General features: G+C 35.8%; 1 protein-coding gene across 6 annotated transcripts in view; it reads right to left on the bottom strand.

The window, feature by feature from the left end:
• Nucleotides 1-20462, bottom strand: part of TMEM117 (transmembrane protein 117) — a 501176-nt gene that overhangs the window by 146450 nt on the left and 334264 nt on the right. For all 6 annotated transcript variants that reach the window (XM_008704472.2, XM_040642357.1, XM_040642356.1 and 3 more), the window contains one exon: nt 17931-18028. In XM_008704472.2, coding sequence (XP_008702694.1) covers nt 17931-18028 — 98 coding nt within the window. The remainder of the gene's footprint in view (nt 1-17930; nt 18029-20462) is intronic.

The following is a 20462-nucleotide window of genomic DNA, read 5'->3' as shown; positions in this document are numbered from 1 at the left end:
AGGGCGGGAGATGTGAAAAACCGAACATGAAACCAAAACAGACAGACAACTTAAAAACATTAAGTCTTCCAAAAGTGACCATTTAGACCCAAAGCCTCACAGGCCTCAGTTAAAACTTGGTGATGATCTCCCACACCTCCAAATCCTGGTAGCTAAAAGCAGGTTCATAGGGAAGATATGATCAGTGATAGATCACAATATGTTCTAACTTGTTTGCATGTCTGATATATATATATATATAGCAGTGTGTGTGTGTTTAAATGTATATAATACATATATAACATATAAATATATTATGTAACTATATATAAAAATATTTGAGATACCACCACACTGATACAGGAATAAGTGTCAGTAAATAAAACAGAAAAGTCCATAGTTAGAATCTTACTATAAGGCTAGAACACTGGCCATACAAAGGACGTGTTGCTGCGGCTTTGAGTTCTATCGGGGAGTAAGCACAACAAAATATCCTCCTATAAGTAACTGAAGTTTACTGAACAATTTGGGAGAAAGCCCCTCAAGTTGCTAGAAAAGGATTCGAATAGATCACTTCCTCTTGTCTCTTTCCAATGTAATGAGAATACGGTATTTCATAAATTGAGCCCAAGCAGATTGAGAATTTTTATATAATGATAGCACTTTATACATGTATGGGGTCTTAATTTACATGCCATCCGCATGACTTATCACTGATGCTGTTAAGCTTGAGCACACAGCTGGGATGACATTTGCCAGATTTCTCCACTATAAGGTTACTTTTTTTTTTCCACCTCCTTTCCATATTATTGTATTACTTCTTATTCTTTGGAAACAAGTCACAAAATTTAGTCCATATTCCAACTCAAGGAATGAGGAGTTAAGGAGTTGAGCTTCATTGTCTTGAAGGGAGGAGTATCTGTATAAATTATCTAGAATTCTTCTATACAGGAGATTTCTCTCTTCTTCTCCATTCAGTCATTTCATTTCATCAGTGTGGACTCAATGGATATTTATTTGATACTATGAGTTATAACCTAGTACTATTTCATTTATTTTGTTGTTGATCAAATTTTTCTAACTTTGACCACTGGGAGCTCTTTCAAGTTGACTGTTGAGTGACATACTGCCATCATTTGGTTTTTGAATACTTCTTCACTTTCTTCACTTCTTCACTTTCAATATCCCAGGAACATTTTATCTATTCTCTGCCCGAGACCTAGAATCAGTTACATGTCCCAAGTGCCCCGGTTCCTTTTATTGAAGAATGACATTAGAAACCAAGATTTGGGGGGCGCCTGGGTAGCTCAGTTGTTAAGCACCTGCCTTCGGCTCAGGGCGTGATCCTGGCATTACGGGATCGAGCCCCACATCAGGGTCCTCCGCTGGGAGCCTGCTTCTTCCTCTCCCAGTCCCCCTGCTTGTGTTCCCTCTCTCGCTGGCTGTCTATCTCTGTCAAATAAATAAATAAAAATCTTTAAAAAAAAAAGAAAAGAAAAGAAAGGAAACCAAGATTTGGGCCTCTACTACCACTGAGAAGTCTAAGCCTTCTCAGCACACAAAACTAGGAAATACGTGTATGCATTCTAACCTATATATGCAATATCTAAAAGTATTTGTTAGTATCCATTTGTCTCTATATTAAGCTAAACATGAGTTTATCTTGTTATTTCTGACTCTAATCTAGTACCACATTGTTCATTGGAGCTAGCCCCACCTCCCTGATTATCTGTATCCTCCTTTTCCACAGTGAGAAATCTGTCTTTCACCTCTCATCATTCATTTATTCAGTATATATATATGTAAACGCCAGTATATATATGTAAAGCCGACTCAGAACTGCTAACTCATAGCCTCGTAAGAAATAATTTTACCAACTACAATACAGTTGTTTATGTCTCGTTCCCTTTGTTTTTAGTCTTTCAGTTCCCAGTCAAAACACTGTTTCCCAAAGTTACTTAGATCAACGTATTTTTTTTTCTCCATCTCTCATGTCATTAAATATCCTATCAAAGCACAGCTCCTAATGCTTGGATAGTGTTCCATAAAATCAGCATGCTCAAACTTACATTTCCTTAGGATGCTAATTTGAGTTGCTTTATTCATTATTCTGAGCAATTCATGCCTTGTCCAAACACCTAGATAACCTTAGACAAGAAAATAGTCTATCCAGAATCACAGAATTTTGGAATGCAAAAAACTTTAGGTACCACCTACTTTCTTCTTACAATCAGTGTTGGAATACTCTCTTTCTGACAGATATTTTCTTTTCTTTTTTTTTTTTTTAAAGATTTTATTTATTTATTCGACAGAGAGAGACAGCCAGCGAGAGAGGGAACACAAGCAGGGGGAGTGGGAGAGGAAGAAGCAGGCTCATAGCGGAGGAGCCTGATGTGGGACTCGATCCGGTAACACCAGGATCACGCCCTGAGCCGAAGGCAGACGATTAACCGCTGTGCCACCCAGGCGCCCCGAGACAGATATTTTCTGCAAGAACGTTGAACTCACTGTTTTCCCAGAAGTAGAGTCCTTCTTTGACTAACTGTAATATTTAATATTTTTTTCAGTTCTAGTGTCCCCAGGTAAAATGCTGGGTTTTTGTTGTGGTTGTTAGTGCCAGCATTTAGGACATCAACTATAATCTTTATTTTCAACCTTGCAAATATGTTTTAAAGAAATCAAGTCCTTGAAATTTCTGAAGATAAAACAAGAAAAATAGCAACTGGCTTTTCATATGAGAACTTAAGTGAAGGTTCTGTTAATACATCATGCTTTATTGGCATATTAAACTATATACTGTACATCTTTTTCTTGCCTAATTCCTGTAATTGAGAGAAAATGATATACAATTACATCAATTTAAACTACACAGAATGTTCTGATTATTACTATTGGCTTACAAGAGCTGTTATCTCAACATATCCAATCATCAGCAAATTCTTTTAGTTTGAATTATATTGATTTTTTAAAAAGAATATAGAGAGGCAATGTGATACAGTAGAAAGAATATTAAACCAGGGAGCCCACAGCCCTGAGTATTCATTGCCATAGAGACATTAATTTTGTGACCTTAAGTAGGTCACTGAACTGATTTTGTTTCAATTTCTTTGTCAATAATATAAGGATATTAGAACATAAGTAGATACAATCAAAGGATTCTTGCACTTTATGTCTTTCTTTAGTCAACCCAAATCCCTCTGCAAGGAGAAAAAAGGATTATAGCAAATATATATTGTGAAAAATAAAACTAATCATTGTTAAATGTATTAAGTGTCTTAATACATACTGTCACTCTGTGTGGTATGGGGCAAGCTCTAAAATCAGCCTGCCCACCCTCAAATTCCAACTTTGTTGTTCACCAGCTATGCAATTTCTTTCAGTCACAGGCTTTCATCTTTAAAATGCAAATAATAATGATTTCCTTGGCAGTATGGATTAAATAAAACAATGACTGTGAAGGGCCCAGTCCTGGGCACAAAGAGAGTACTCAATAAACAGCAGTCATTCTGGAATAGAATTATAAGGCTATTTCAATAGTGAGGCAATGACTGAAAAAGTAATATGGCTGAGTATCACAGAGAAATGACTCAAAGCTGGTATTAATCCTTACATGTAAGTTTAGGCTCCCATATTATTCGTATCTAATACTTTGGGTAATTAGGTACTGGGAGAGTGGGATCAATCCTGGAGTAATCACCATAGTGTGTCAATAACTCAGACCTATCCTGGAAAGGTAATTGTAGCATTGTACCAGACTTATTCACAAAGGACTCCATTATAACCAGAAATAAGGTGACCTGAACCACAGAGTCAGGCAGAGCAACAAAGAGAAAAAAGTAAAATGCTCCCAAAATTGTTCAGATGTCTGATGTGAAGAGACAGTAGATCACAGACCTGCACATAGAATTATCTGTGTGTGTTTATGATATTTATGTATTCTTAAAATATATGTTTTTGGTTTTTTTTTTAATGGTTAATGCTGGTTTTCTGGAAAAGTTTGTACTCTGTTAATTATGATAAAGAGAAACAAAGAACATGTTTCCTATCATGCGTGCCCCAAGTTGTGGTGATAGCAGCAGTAATGCAAGTAAGACAACCCCACCAGGAGGGTGAACCCTGAAAGGACAAAATGGGGGCCACTCACACAGACAAACCATCTCCATCAGGGTGTCCTCATTCCAGAGCAACTTTCTACTAAAAAAAAAAAAAAGGAAGAAGAAGAAGTAGGTCCTAGTGTTCTAGTTTTATTTACCGAGAAAGATCGTACTCATTTAGTCTGTCATTGGCAATTGAACAAATATTTATTAAATAGCTAGTAAGCCCTGGGAATATTGAGCAAAACAAGACATCATCTCTTCCTTCAACTCACCATAGAAAACATGGTAAGAAAACCATGAAAATGCAGACTTTCATGGCACAGCTGGGAAGAAAAGCCTAACCTGTCGATCTTTGTTTCTCATCGGAGATTAGAGGACTTTAAGTATCTTTGACTCAGTTCTAGGTGAATCCCATTGGGCTGACACTATCGCTGGTTTAGTTCTGAGTCTGAGCCTAGATCAGCAGGCTTTTGGCAGTTCCTGAAAAGCAGTGTTACCTTTGCAGGTAAGTCCTCATGTATAACCCTCCTGCTCAGAACTCCAGTGCCTCTAAGAACTGTGGGCAATTCCCGCTCTGAAACCCAGCCCTATGACAAGGTTCTTAATATCAGGAAAAAGGTTTTCTTGTTGCCAGGTACCCACTGGGCCTGAGAATACAAACTGTTTGAATCTTCCTGTACGAGTACTCATGTTGCTTCTTGCTGGACCTTCTGTCATCTGAAGGTTCTGGTTCTGCTTCTCTGTGCTTCTTCTTGACCTCTCCTTCCTTCAAGCGCCTAATTAAATCCAACTTCCTCCATGAATACTTCCCTGACTACCCTAATCCTCTTTGGTAATGTTCTGTTTGCATATGGAACTCACAGTCAGTAGGAGACAATTTAATCTTTGTTCCCGATCTAATCTTTGTTCACGAACCATCCCATGTTATCTGCCATTCATAGTATTTATGTTAGTTTGACTTGCCCAAATCATTTGCATGGTTCTTGGGAGCTGGGACCATAATGCATGTTCACTCCATCCTCTGCAATTCTAGCCCAGTGGAGTCTATTTTTGGAGCTTATCGAATGCTGGTTTAAAGTATTTCTGATTCTGAACTACAGAAAACAAATAGAAGGACAGGTTTAAAGAAGACAGCAACATTTACTTTTCAAAAGTTCACTGAGCCAAATTGAAAATGTGTTATGCTAAGACTATCTTCAGTTCCTAAATACCTGTATTATAAGAAAATATTCATACTATATGATTGTTGTCTAAGGCTCATCAAGTCTTGGAAGAGTTTTAATAAATCTTCATCATTGAACGAAAATAGTTTATTTCAGTACCTGCAAAAGACTACACATCTAAAAAAATAACTTCATGAAACATAACTTTTCTATTCTAGATTAAAGAAGCCTCACAAACTAAACATATGCATGTTTCTGTACTGAGTACTGAATCAGATAAAAACAAAAAAAATTATTTTTATTATTTGTCTTTCTTGTTATTTGTCCTATAAAGAACATCTTGAGACAACTGACAACCTTTGAATAAGGCTATAAATTAAAGAATTATAGCAATATTAATCTCCTGATTGTGACAGACTGTGTTTATGTGAGAAAATGCCCTTGTTTTTAGAAAATACAACAAAGTATTTACTCTTTCCTAAAAGAAAAGAGTTTTAGGGAATACAATGAAATATTTATTCTTTCCTAAAAGAAGGGCATTGTCTCACGTTACTGCAGTCCAATTATCAAAATCAGGAAATTAATATTGATATACTATACTTATCTAACTATATAGTGAATGAGAGAGAAAGATTGACTAAAGCAAATGTCTTAAAAATCTGTCAGTTGGAAAACATAGATAAAAGGTATATAGGAATTCTTTGTACTATTCTTACAACTTCTTTGTAAGTTAGAAATACTTCAAAATAAAATATTAGATCTGTAGATCAAATCAATAAAATATTTAAAGTATTACTTTTGCTGGATATGCTGTCTTAGGCCGTTTAAAATACCACAGACTGGATAGCTTATAAACCAATCAGTTCTAGAGTTTGGGAAATCCAAGATCAAGGCACCAGAGGATTCAGTATCTGGTGAGAGCCTGCTTTCGGGTTCACTGCAAGCTGTCTTCTCACACTGTCCTTACAGGGTGGAAGGGGTGGAGGAGCTTCTTTTATAAGTGCTTCTTTTACAACAGCACCAATACGGGAGCTCCACTCTCATGACCTAATCACCTCTCAAAGGCACCCCCTCCAAATACCACCACAATGGGGATTAGGTTTTAACATACGAATTTTGGACAGACACATTCAGTCAATAGTACGTATTTTATGTAATACATGTCTCCTACTTATAAATTCCTATTTTACCTCTTGAGGCCTGTGTTCCATATTTTGACATGTGGCTTAGGAAAGACAAGAGTCATTCTGACTCTAAATAAACACTGTCCATATATTAGTATTAATTGAAAATTTTGTTCCAGTACTATGTTGAATAAAAGTGGTGAGAGCAGACAGTTTTGTTCCTGACCTTAGGGGAAAAGTTCTCAGCTTTTCACCATTGAGTATGATGTTAGCTGTGGGGTTTATATATATATATATGTATATATGGCCTTCATTATGTTGACACGTGTTCCCTCTAAACCTACATTTTTGAGTGTTTTTATCCTGACAGGATGTTGTACGTTGCCAAATGCTTTTTCTGCATCTATTGAGATGATCGTATGTTTTTTATCCTTTTTTTTTGTTGATGTGATATATCACATTGATGGCTTTGCAAATACTGAACCACCCTTGCATCCCAGGAAAAAAAATCCCACTTGATCGTGGTGAATGATTTTTTTAATGTATTGTTGGATTCAGTTTGCTATGCAGTTTCGATTTGTATTTCCCTGATGATGAGTGATGTTGAGCATCTTTTCATGTGTCTGTTGGCCATTTGGGTGTCATCTTTGGAAAAATGTCTATTCATGTCTTCTGCCCATTTTTTAACTGGATTATTTGTATTTTAGGTGTTGAATTTTATAACTTCTTTACATATTTTAGGCACAACGAACAACATTAAAGCATTTCAAACTTTAATACAGTTAATGCATCCACCCCTTTTTCTAAAAAGAGAGAAAGCACATGGGACTCTGGCCAGGGGCCAGGGAGTGGGGTGGGGAACGTAAGAGCAGGATATTCTGAAAATAAGAGCTGGCATTACGGAACCAGCACTGCTGGTGGAATTTACTGTGGAGCGGGGTATCAACAGCAGTAGCAGTCTGGCACCTGAAAGAAACCACACATTAATGAGAACTGTCACAAGCCTCAACTTGTCTTGGATGAACCCTTTCCTGGAGTCTTCACCTCCCTTAATTTTGATCAATGGTTCACAAAATAAACAATGATTCACTTCCACTTGATAATGGTGACAGAGTTGCCCTGCTGAGAACATCGGAGTATTAGTTATCAGCAATTCTGGTTTAAAAACCAATCAGTTGTGAGTTTCCAACAGTGACTAATGTACCACAAAATTAAGTTTGTGGGTCGCCAATCTCAGAACCAGATGTGAACCACAGTGAATCATGGGTACTAAACAACCAGTTGTACTTTGGTGACACCGAGACTTTGTTGCTCCTCAGTCATTCTACAAAAAGCTGATAGCCAATTATAACTGGAGTGATTTAAGTAAAGAATGACAGCTATTCTGATATAATTATCAATTAAATAAAAAAATCTTAATTCTAATAGGCAGGTTTTGATCAAACCACACACACAAAAACACTTTTTAAAAGGAAGATTTCTATGCCAGAAAAAGACATTACTGTAGCAGCATTTTATTCTGAGACATTTGCATTGTGGTCACTTTATAAATATTTGCAGGATGAAGAAAAATACTTCAAAGTATTCCACCAATGGTTCCTGGAAGATGTGGGGAAACAGCAAGAATGAAAATATCTGGGCTTTTTTTCTTTCTTTTTTTTTTTAAGATTTTATTTATTTATTTGAGAGAAAGAGAGAAAGTGAGAGAGAGAGATCACAAGCAGAGGGGAAGGGTAGAGGGAGAAGCAGACTCCCCCCTGAGCAGGAAGCCCAATGTGGGACGCAATCCTAGGACCCAGGGATCATGACCTGACCCGAAGGCAGATGCTTAACTGACAGAGCCACCCAGGCACCCGATGTCTGGGCTTTCTAACAGATCAAGCTGTAGGATATTTGGAGTTTTGTTACTATGAAAGACTTGCATTTTTAGTCTACTAGAGATGGGGGAGTCCATGCATCATGAGAAAAATATGAAGACAGGCAGAGAGTCCCACACTGCTATAAGGGGTCAAGTCACTATACTTGGTTAAATGCTGCCTTCCTTCCTCTAGAATTTATTGTTTCCAGTTTAATTTTGTGCATTTATACTATTATATGCAAACTCAGGGGAGTATTTTGAAACCATGACCCAAACTTTAGAAATTTAAGTATGACTTAGGCCTTATGGCTCACGGGAGTACTCCATTCAACCAGCAGGTTTAAGACTAAAGTGGAATAACTGTCCTACCAATTCTTGTTATACATAAAAACTACACGATCTTTCTAAGCCTTTATTGAAGGGCATTTTTCTTTAAAAATTCATAAATCCAAGGATTACTCTTGGGCTCCATGTTGCTATTTCAGGTCTTAGCAATTGGAATAAAGCCCTATAACTGAGAGGCACTATTAAAAAATTTAAGACCAGCTTATTTAATTCTTTTTCCTTAAAACTCACTTACCTTTAAGAAATAAGGAGAAGATTCTAAGATAAAAACTTTTATAGTCAGTTGGGGCTGATATTGCATCACTGCAGTTATACAGCTCACAGTATTTTAGTGGACTTTCTAGTTGTAGAGAAAGCATGTAATTTGGAACCAAAATGATTTTTAAAGTACTGAAAATAAATATTTTAAAAATATTTCAGAAAAAAATAACTCATAAGCATTATACATTTTCTTGTAAAGCATCAATTGATCACAAAGTTAAAATACTTTTATCATTTTATCATTTTAATGAAGTCTTTTATCTGAAGAATTTTTCAGAAATATTGTAGAATATTCCAGATTTGAAAGTCGTCACCAAAGTAATTAATTCAACAAGAATGTACTTAATGCTTGTTGTGTGTCATGTACTGTGCTAAATACTAAAAAAGCAGTAAGAAAAATGTGATCTTGGTCTCAAGAACTGCGATATCTACAAAGAACTCATCAACCTCAACACCCAAAATCACAAAAAATCCAGTCAAGAAATGGGCAGAAGACATGAACAGACATTTCTCCAAAGAAGACATGCGAATGGCCAATGGTCATATGAAAAAATGCTCAACATCACACAGCATCAGGGAAATACAAATCAAAACCACAATGAGATACCACCTCACACTGGTCTGAATGGCTAAAATTAACAACTCAGGAAAGAACAGATGTTGGTAATGATGTAAAGAAAGGGGAACCCTCTTACACTGCTGGTGGGAATGTAAAATGCTACAGCCACTCTGGAAAACAGTATGGAGGTTCCTCAAAAAGTTGAAAATAGAGCTATCCTACCGACCCAGCAATTGCACTACTGTGTATTTACCCCAAAGATACAAATGTAGTGATTGAATGGCCACCTGCACCCCAATGTTTATACAGCAGCAGTGTCCACAATAACCAAACTATGGAAAGAGCCCAGATGTCCATCAACAGATGAATGGATAAAGAAGATGTGAGATGTATATATATATATATATATATATACACATACACACACACACAATGGAATATTACTCAGCCATAAAAAATGAAACCTTGTCATTTGCAACTACATGGATGGAACTAGAGGGTATTATGCTAAGCGAAATAAGTCAGTCAGAGAAAGACAAATGCCATATAATTTCACTCATATGTGGAATTTACGAAACAAGATAGATGAACGTAGGGGAAGGGAAGGAAAAATAAAATAAGATAAAAACAGAGAGAGGAAAACCATAGGAGACTCTTAACTATAGGGAACAAATTGAGGGTTACTGGAGTGATGGTGGGTTGGGGTATGGGGTAACTGGTGATGGGCATTAAGGAGGGCACTTGATGTAATGAGCACTGGGTGTTATACGCAACTGATGAATCACTAAATTTTACCCCTGAAACCAATAATACACTATATTTTAACTAAATTGAATTTAAATACAAAATAAAGAACTGTGATATATGCAGAAATGTGTAGAGAACTTAATCATCATTTTGACTTTAGTACATTTCTTTTAAAATTTTAAAGGTATTTTAATTTAAAGCCTTATGAACTATTTATTCTACTAAAGAATGAAAATTACATACTAGTAAATTTTTACCACAGAATCAATCTAACTTAAGAGGCTCTAGTTCAATATCTGTGCAGCAAATAATTTGAAACAAGTTCTTTTTTAAAAACGAATATGCTCTGAACAAGACAAATCAATAAATAGCAGACCAGCAAATATTTATTTTTTTTCATAAGGAATATATTCATTTCTAAATATACAGACATCCCTCTAATCTTCTCTCTTATCTTCTGACAATACCCCCTTTTCCCTACTTCTTCCTCTTCTAATCACAGCTCAATCCATTATAGCTCTGGCTTCTAGTGCAACATTCCAGAAAACCATTCTTGCTGAGATCAACAGCAAAATCCCATAGACACTATGCATTTTTATCTTATTTGTTATATGTCTAGCATTTGACTGTTGATGTTGCTATATCTCTTGATATTCTCTCTTCTGGCCTCTACAATACACACTTTTCCTATTTTTAATATTTCTGTCTTGGATCTCATTCCTTCACTCTGCAGTTTCAGAGCCATGTAAAGAACTCCCTATTATCTCTCTCTCTCTCTAGTTGAAACACAATGTTATATTAGTTTCAGGTGTACAACATAGTGATTCGGCGAGTGCATAACATTACTCTGTACTCACAATAAGCGTAGCTACCATCTGTTACCATACAATGCTATTACAATACCATTGACTATATTCTATAAGATATCTCAATTAGTATATCAAGCTCAACATGCAGGTCTGGGCTTATTACCCCCCACCCAAGACTTACTCCCCCACCACAATGTCCTATCTCAGTGAACAGTATCACCATCTGTTCAGTTGCTCAAGCCTAAATACTCAAAGCTACCCTTGAATTTTCCTTCTGCCTCATTCCCATACCAGTCAACATGTTTCCTCCCATCTGACGCCTGCTGATCCTAAGATCACACTTAGGTTCTAGTTCCTTTATAAAACCATTCCCGGAGCTCTCAGCCCCACATCACATCATCAACACAGGCTGGCATTGCCTGCCCCCTCAGACAGAATTTCTCATCAGACAGAAAATTATGCTGTCGAAAGTCCTTAATTTTCTCTTTCAGAGTTGTGTTCTCAGCACCACGGAGAGCACCAGGTGCCAAGTAACAGCAATCACAATACCAGTTAAAACAAAATAACAACTAATACACAATAGTATGTAGTAAAGCCGGGATTGTAAACCAGGCAGCTGGCTCCAGTGTGTGCTTCTAACCACTATTTCACATTGCATTCAGCACTTAATAAGTATTGGTTTAAATAAGTTAATAAAAACAGACTTGCTCTTAATTCAGCAAAATTAAATCTGGAGGGGCATGGGATGGTGTTAATACCCAGGTATAAAAAGATGCCTGAGAGTTAAATCTCTCAAGCATAAACACAGAATTTACTTTCTAAATGAAAATCTCCAAATAATATGACAATAATGTGACAAGACAGTTATGCAATATCAATCACCTTTTTATCCAGAAGTAGAGAATTTACAGCTGAAGTATATCCTTGGATCTCTCTGCTTAGAAGAAGCCAGACTTAAATGGAATCTGTTAACGTTGTGCAGTGTTTAAAATTAAGGTGACTGATCCAATAGGTACACAGCTACCTGAGTTGGGCTAGAAATGTTCTGCTTTTCCTCAGTTACAGAGGCCGCTTTTAATTAAAGATAGACAACTGCTTCACAAGACATGTTGAAATGGAAGGAAAGCTGAAGGCTAGAAGTTAAAATTCATCCAGAGAAAAGATATAGGCTAATTTATTATTTGGGAAATGAGGCAAAAAGTTTTGCATACTATAGTTGCCCCAGAACCTTTCATGAATTATTGTCTGATGTAAAAATTTTCCTCATAATTATGGTGGAATTATACAGAGCATATTAAATTAAAATTAGTACTCTCTCATTATAAAGCCAAAAAAGAGTAAAACTTTTCTAGTTAAACATGTAGTGTCATAGAACCTTTAAGTTTGATGAAAATTTAGAAGTAATTTACTTTTTTCTCATTGAATGTGAAAATCCTTCTACTACACCCGTGATAGATGATATAGCCTTTGCTAGAATACTTCCACTGACAGGAAATCCAACATTTCTTTTTTTTTTTTTTTTAAGATCTTTTATTTATTTGACAGAGATAGAGACAGCTAGCGAGAGAGGGAACACAAGCAGGGGGAGTGGGAGAGGAAGAAGCAGGCTTCCAGCAGAGGAGCCTGATGTGGGGCTCGATCCCGTAACGCCAGGATCACGCCCTGAGCGGAAGGCAGATGCTTAATGACTGAGCCAGCCAGGCGCCCCGGAAATCCAACATTTCATCGGGCAAGTTCACTTAGCATTGAGAGGCTCACATGATGAGGGACTTCTTTCAGACACGAATCTAAATCTCCTTCCATGTGACTTACATTCATTAGCCTATATCTTAGTCTGCTTGGGCTGCTATGACAGAATACCACAGACTGGCTGGCTTATAAACAACAGAAAGTATTTCTAGAGCTCTGGAGGCTGGGAAATTTAAGATCGAAGCACCAGCATGGTTGCATTTGGTAAGGGTCCTCTTCTTGGTTCATAGCCAACACCCTCTCACTGTGTCTTTACATGATGGAGAGGGCTAGGGATCTCTCTGGAACCTTTATTACAAAGGTACTAATCCCATTCATGAGGAATCTACCCTCATGACCCAAGCACCTTGTAAAGGCCTCACCTTCTAGTACCATCATTTGGGCATTAAGATTTCAAAATATGAATTTTGGAAGGACACAAATATTCATGTTATAGCAGTCCATATTCTGTCCTCCAGAGCAAAGCAAACAGAATTACTCTCTCTTCAATATTTTAATCTTACAATAGAAAATAGCATTACAGATCTGAAAAGGATCATGCAGAATAACAAAACACATCCCTTTTGAAAAATAAAGAAAGGAAACTCACAGTCATACAGGGCATCCATACAGTTGCATACTAGAAAGCTATTGCTAAACCCCTTCTGAACGACCTTTCCCCTGAAGGTCTTTCTTTTCACTTTAGTATATTTGATTGTTGTTTGATGATTATCATGTTTCTCTCCCAGACCACATATATTAAGATAATAATCATTACTTGATTAGCCCTTGTCTGGTGAAAGCTAAACAATTTTGTTAGACTTTACTAACGACCATGATCTTCAAAAAAAGGAAATCGCAGCAGCTACATTTGTTTCCCAGTTAAGGATTAAGATAATCATGATGAAGAGATGTCCACCAAAACCATTATAGCAGTAGATAAAGTAGATTTTAAAATATAAAGATACTAATTACCCAAAAAATAAAAAATAAAAGATAATCTTCTCTAGGCATCAGAATGGAATAGAAGTGGACAGTTGCACACCAAAGCACCCAGCAACACCTTACTAACATTCCATTTTTGGAGTTCTCCTAGAACATCTGAGTAATCACAGACCACAATGTTGACCAAATGTTTTGCCACTATAACACCTGTATTACCATTTTTCCAGCTCCTATCAACAGTTTGTTTTTTGCCATTTGCTGTCCAGCCCTTAAGATAAAAATTCCAGCCTTCTGTTACAGCAACACTTTGCTCCTAGGATCAATTTCCATATACAGCAGGATGCAGTTTCAAACAATCCCCACATCTCAGTGGCTTAACATTTGCAAAGGATTATTTCTCACTCATACTATATGACCATGGCATTGTTAAGAATGCTTGGTTTATGATTGGTTCCCTAAATGACGAGGGCTCCAGCTAGATGTAAACTTCCACAGTTGCTACTGAGAAAAGAGCTTTAGTGCTTCTCTTTGGCAGTTAAATGCTACCTAAGTGTGCCTGGGTGGCTCAGTCAGTTAAGCATCTGACTCTTGATCTCAGCATAATGGGTTCAAGCCCTGCATCAGGCTCCATGTTAAGCATAGAGCCTATTTAAATGAAAGAAGAAGAAGAAAAAGAAAAGAAGAAGGAGAAGAAGAAGAAGAAGGAAGAAGAAGAGGAGGAGGAGGAAGAAAGCTTCTATCTAGATGTGACATATACTACTTTCACTCACATTTTAATTGGTCGATGCAAGTCATGTGGTCAGAGGGGGCAGAAAAATGAAATCCTCTCCTGTGTCTGGAAGGCAAAGAACTGGAGTATTTGTGAAGCCCTAATGAACACCAGATTTCCCAATCCCTCCCTCCAACAATTCCTCTACTAATCACAGAAGAGTGTCTCCCTTATTTTTTTTTTTTAAAGCTAAGCTTTGGGATATATTATCCCAAGATGCTTCCCATCAAAAGCATATAAATTGTGTCACTAGAGAATAAATAAAACGGGAAATAGAAGCTAATATAAACATCATATTACTTGATTTTAATATTTTTTAATTTTTTTATTGAGTGTATTTCATACACAATGTTACGTTAGTTTCAGGTACATATTACTCGTTTTTTTTTTTATGTCTTTGTTTATGTATATATTTGCTTCAGACACAAGTGAGTGGAAATGTTTTTCATAGCCCCTCTGGAAAATAGAAACAGTATATGAAATTAACCTAGGATTTAAAGTCTTAGAACTTTGTTCTTTTTAATTATCAAAAGGGCTGGGAAAGTGATTTTGGAAGGGAAGTTCTATAAATATTCTTCCCTCTCCCATTTAGTATTTCCAGTTTTTTTTAAAGATTTTATTTATTTATTTGAGAGAAGGAGAGATAGCGACAGAGATAGTGAGAGAGAGCAGGAGCAGAGAGGAGGAGGAGAAGCAGGCTCTCCCCTGAGCAGGGAGCCCGACCCTAGGACCCTGGGATCATGACCTGAGCCAAACGCAGCCGCTTAACTGACTGAGCCACCCAGGCGCCCCCATTTAGTATTTTCATACACAACGACCTTTAGTCTCAGCCCCCGCATAAAAAGCCCAGGTGCTATAGCAGCTTCATCTTCACGCAACTACAGAAATAGGAAACATTTGTTCAATGTAGAGACATCTATCACTAGGAATCAAGGAAGAACTCAGCCACACAGCTGCAAAGGAAATAGTTTCTGACAGACATTTGTGAGTTAAAGCAGCTGCATGTAGGTAAAAGGTAAGTTTACTAGAACAAAATTGCATGTTGTACTGTTGAAACTGCTGCACATAATCACACTGCAACTTAAGAAAGCTTTCCTTTGCAAAATTTCATCTCCAGCATAGGTTTTTCACACTAATCTCTCTTCCCTTAACTGGGGCAAAACCAAAGGAAAATAGCTCTTTTTTGAGTGGGTAACACAGAGTGTGTAAATACTATCTTTTGTTTCATTTGAAACCTTGCCAGTGATTTCCGTGTTATCTCCTAGAGCTAAGAAAACAAATGCGCTTTATACGTGCTAAATCTCTTTTATCCAAAAAGCATGAACAAAACGGAAGACTGTGTTGCTTCCCACATAATTTCCATATTCAACTTTTTGCATTGGCTTTTCCTTTTTTAAAACCATGAAAACTGTTGACAAGATAATCTAACTGCATAGAAATGGATAAAATAGGAAAAATATGTTTAGAGTAGCATTTACATTTTCCTCCAGTTATTTTATGTTTGCCATGATTTGAAATACTACTTTTTGAAATATAACAATGAAAAACCATCTCCCAAATATATTATTAATAATTGATAATTTTACAAAAACAATGACTGCAAGAGTAAGTGTGAATTTATTGAATTGAATTAAATTGTTCTACATTAAAGAGTATTATCTATTTGCCAGTGACTAAATTATTTTTATAATATAATTATAATATAATATAATTTTATAATATTTTATAATATTTAAAATATGCTTTAGGTTATTGATTTGAGCTCTGTTATCACATAGGTCAAAAATAAACCCATTTGTATCTTTTATATGGTAACATATAGACCTGAGAAAATGCTCAAGGAAAACATACTAAGATGCTTAAGGAAAGCCCAGTAACGATTCCTCTCCTCTGAAATATCATTTGCAATTAAGAGTAGCTAATGACAAAAATCAGAGGTGCCTTCAGATTACTATATGCATGGCTCATTTCACAAACAGTATACATGTGACCTGAGTAACTGGCCACATTGAACAATAATCAGTAGGCTGCCTTTGAAGATGCATTAAATAATATAAAATTCATGTAATCATAGTAAATTGTTTTAAAATAGTCCATAAATGCTTTCAATATTAGCATCTACCTTTTTCTAAATTATGATTCCTAAAACCTCTGTAGAGAATTCTATACGGTGGAATGATCGCCCAGAATCTTGTATTCTTAATATAGCACCATTACCTAAAAGGGATTAAAGATATTCATTTGGAAATTTGCACACTGATGTATTCTTTGTTCTCCTAGAGGTAGTCTAGTGTAATGATTCAACGCTGGGTCTCTGGAGTCAGAGACCTATGCTCACAATAATAGTGCCTACCTTATAGGGTTGTCAGGATTAAATGGGTAAATAAATAGAATGTTAAATACCTAGCATAGTGCCTGAAGCAAAACATATCCTCAATAAATATTTTCTATAATTATTATATTGTTTATTATTCAGACAAGCTACATGGGGAGCTGACATGCAGGAAAAAAAAAAAAATGAAGGTTAAATGCACCATAAAAATAGGCCACACTTGACTCATAAAGACAAGGTATAAGTAAACATCCACGAAATCATATTCATTTTTACAACACTATTTGAAATCTGCTTTTGTTTACCTTCTAAGAATTGAGTTCAAAATGCCATATTATCTCTATCAACATTTAATTACAGTGTTAAAGCACAAAGATAGCTTGGAGTGCATATTTTGCCCCCTGATTTTTGTAGCATGTACAGGAAAAAAGAAATCAACCCCCAGAATTAAATCCAAGAACAAACAACACTTTTTTCCTATCAATTCAAAAGGCAGGGGAGCAGGATGGAATTTACCCAACTCAAGTTATCATCAACGCCAGCACCTCTCGGTGTGCTTAGTGCACACACCTTTTCATACATCTGGTTGACTCTGTAGTTGGGCAGTGGCACAGAGCCAGGCAAAAGTGCCCTTCTTGCTGGCTCTTTATTCCTACCTTTTCTGTCTAAATTTGTTCAAATACACAAAAATAGTGGTGACTTGATGAAAAACAAAGTTCTGTAAGACATGGATTATTTTTTAATTGCAATGATTGGGCTGGAGAGCTAAAGGAAATCACATAAAAAAGAAATGCCAATGAGCCAGATGTGATTTGCAAAGAGGTTTCCTCTCTGTATAACTTCTTCGAAGCAAAATTATATCCTGTCAAATATACTGGAAATTTAGAATTTACTGGAGACATTTTTATAGCAGATTTCATTGATGAAAATTATAGCTTGTTTTTGCTGAATCAAAAATCTACTTACCTCTGGTAAAATATGTATTACTATATTAGCAAATGTATCTCTTGTAAATGTGTATATGCAACAATGTGTAAGCAGAAAGTAATTCATAAAATAATTAGGATAATGGTTTTAATCATCTTAATGGAACACAGTATCTACTGGAAATGCCTCTCTACATAGAATTCTATGTATCTTAAAAAAACTACATTCAACTCAAGTCCTTTGTGAATGATGCAAGGCAAAAATCAATAAATGAAACAATTTCTTACCAGAATAAAATGATCCTAACATTTCCTTTCTTCCAGAAAGCTCTTGCGGATTTCCCCCAATCAGGATAGGGTTTGTCCTGAAGCATCATATCAGTGACCTGAAGCAACAAAAGGAACTTATTTAGCACTTTCAGAAATCTTACATTTTAGGTTTAGATATTTATATAATTTGCACATTATTGAGAATAAAATATGTACATATTTTAACGCCAGAATATATGCAGAGATAAAATTAAGAAGAATATACTTCTTTCAATTAAAAATTTCAGTAGTTCATTTGACTTCACATAACGAATGAGCACATTTAAGGTGGTTCAACATGTGAACGACTGAGTTTTTTTTAAACAACATCAATCAAGATTACCTTAGCTAAGAGGCCTCTTTAAGATACTATTAACCTCTTCATAGAAACAAAACATATATAATAAATTAAATACCAGTTATTGCTTGTCAAAATCAGAAACTCCAAAACCCAAATATTTCTGTGTCTAGATTTTTACCTATATCACTAGTCAAAATATTACCTCCCCTTCTCTCTGTTTTTTCTTCCAATGCTGTGTGAGATATGGGACTTGACCCAGTGTTGTGGAATATTTATTTTAATAGCGTAGCCTTCCCCCACCTCCACACCATTTGCAGTTCTACGTCTTCTTCCAAAAATATTCTACCTCTCTTTCTCACATGCCAGACACTGCCCAGCTTCTAAGGTCCAGGCAAAGTCACATCACCATCACACATTGTGATGTCTTTACTGTCCCCTCCAAATGTAGCTCCGGATCCAGCCTTCTTATGTGGCTCACTGCTTTCCACTTTCTATTTTACTTACTATGTATATTCGTTCTCTCTCCATTAGGCTTTAAAAATCCTTGAAGGTGAAGATTGGCCCCTATATCCCTTTCAATGTCTAAGGTTCTTTTACATAAAAAAAAAACTTCAAAATATTTGCTTAAAGAAGAAATGACAGAATGATTTTATATAAATGCTTGTTTTTAAAAATGCATAAACAAAATAAATTGCTTATTGACCCCATCTCATATTAATGGTTTCAGAAAATGTCCAAAGTATCATAAATAGGTAACCTATTACAAAAGCATTTTTAAAAGTCTGGTGGGATGGGGAATGAATTTCCTTCTTTCTTCTAATAAAGGAAAACATATTTGCATATGTGTACACACACTCACACATATGCTTTTTCCTTTTTCCAGAAAATCGACCTTCTCTTCAAGAGAAGAAAACATTGTTTCATTAATTGGATTTGAATTTAATAATGTTCAAATTCAAACAAAAAAGGCCAATTCAAAATTAAGAAAATTTATACATAATGAGATATACTGAATTGAGTAAGGAAGAATTTTCATCATCCATTAAAATATACTTCTCTCTTGCTCTTAAGGTGTTAATATTGCACTTATGTATAACTTCCAACAATGGCCTGACTTGGAATGGGTGAGATTTAATCATTTATGATGAAAGATTTTTATTCAGTGGGGAGTCTTTCTGGATCAATGACCCCTTCAATCGTACTGGACTTTCTGTGGAAGGCACATCAATTCTCAAGCAAGTCCATCTTGTTGTGTTACACAGCAGCCCAGAAATGGTCTCTGGAAACATGCCAGGGCTTCACATGCTCATTTAAAATGCAATCTGGGCAGAGGTTAAGGAGCCCAGTCTCCCGGAAATACTCACTCTTATTTCTTCTTTATATACTTTCTCAACATAATATCTTAGACTAGAACTCCCAAGTTTCTCTTGGTGGATGAGAACCAAAGGAAGTTCATTGCTCTTCGACGAGTAACACTGCAGATTTATACTAGCTCTAAGACAGGGCTTACAATAATTTTGTGTGATGTGGCACTGAATCTTCAAATTCAACAAATGCCATCAATGGTTTTAATACAGCCTCTGTTAATTTCTTGAAACTGTTAATTACATTGATAATTGAGTGCAACTAACATTAAAAATTCAAAAGGGGAAAACACTGATTTCACTGATTTTTAGAAAGAAATTTACTTATGATTTTCTCATCTATTTTCTTCTTCACAATCTAAAATTACAAGTGTTTATTTTCTCTAATGCCCATGCGTTGTATCTTTGAACAAAGAAAATTCATGAGATTTGTCAGAATGAACAAAAGGAAGAGGATAAAATAAAATTTAAGGATGAATCAAGTGAGTTACACTGTTACTAAAAAGTGAATAAAGGCAAAAGTAGAAAAATTTAAATTCCATATATTCTTGGGCATAAAAAGAGTTTTATATCATACCTTCCCTTGAGGAAGGAATTGTTATTCTTCCAAACAACAGTTTCATTCACTACTCCTCTGTAACTTTCTTGAATAGCAACTCTTTTGTCAAATTTTATTTTTACAAAACCTCAAGGTTAAGTAAATAAATACTTAAATAAATATTTCATGTTTTACCAGGTTCCTAAAAGATTTAATTAATTCTGTTCGGCAATATTTACCCTGTTCCAGAAAGAGTCTACATGGTAATAAATATTTCCAAGGAACAAAATGATTACTGGGTGGATTTT

Source organism: Ursus maritimus, unplaced genomic scaffold (assembly GCF_017311325.1).
Source record: "Ursus maritimus isolate PB19 unplaced genomic scaffold, ASM1731132v1 scaffold_26, whole genome shotgun sequence".
NCBI classification, from domain to species: Eukaryota; Metazoa; Chordata; class Mammalia; order Carnivora; family Ursidae; genus Ursus; species Ursus maritimus.
This window is presented reverse-complemented; position numbering and strand designations above follow the sequence as displayed.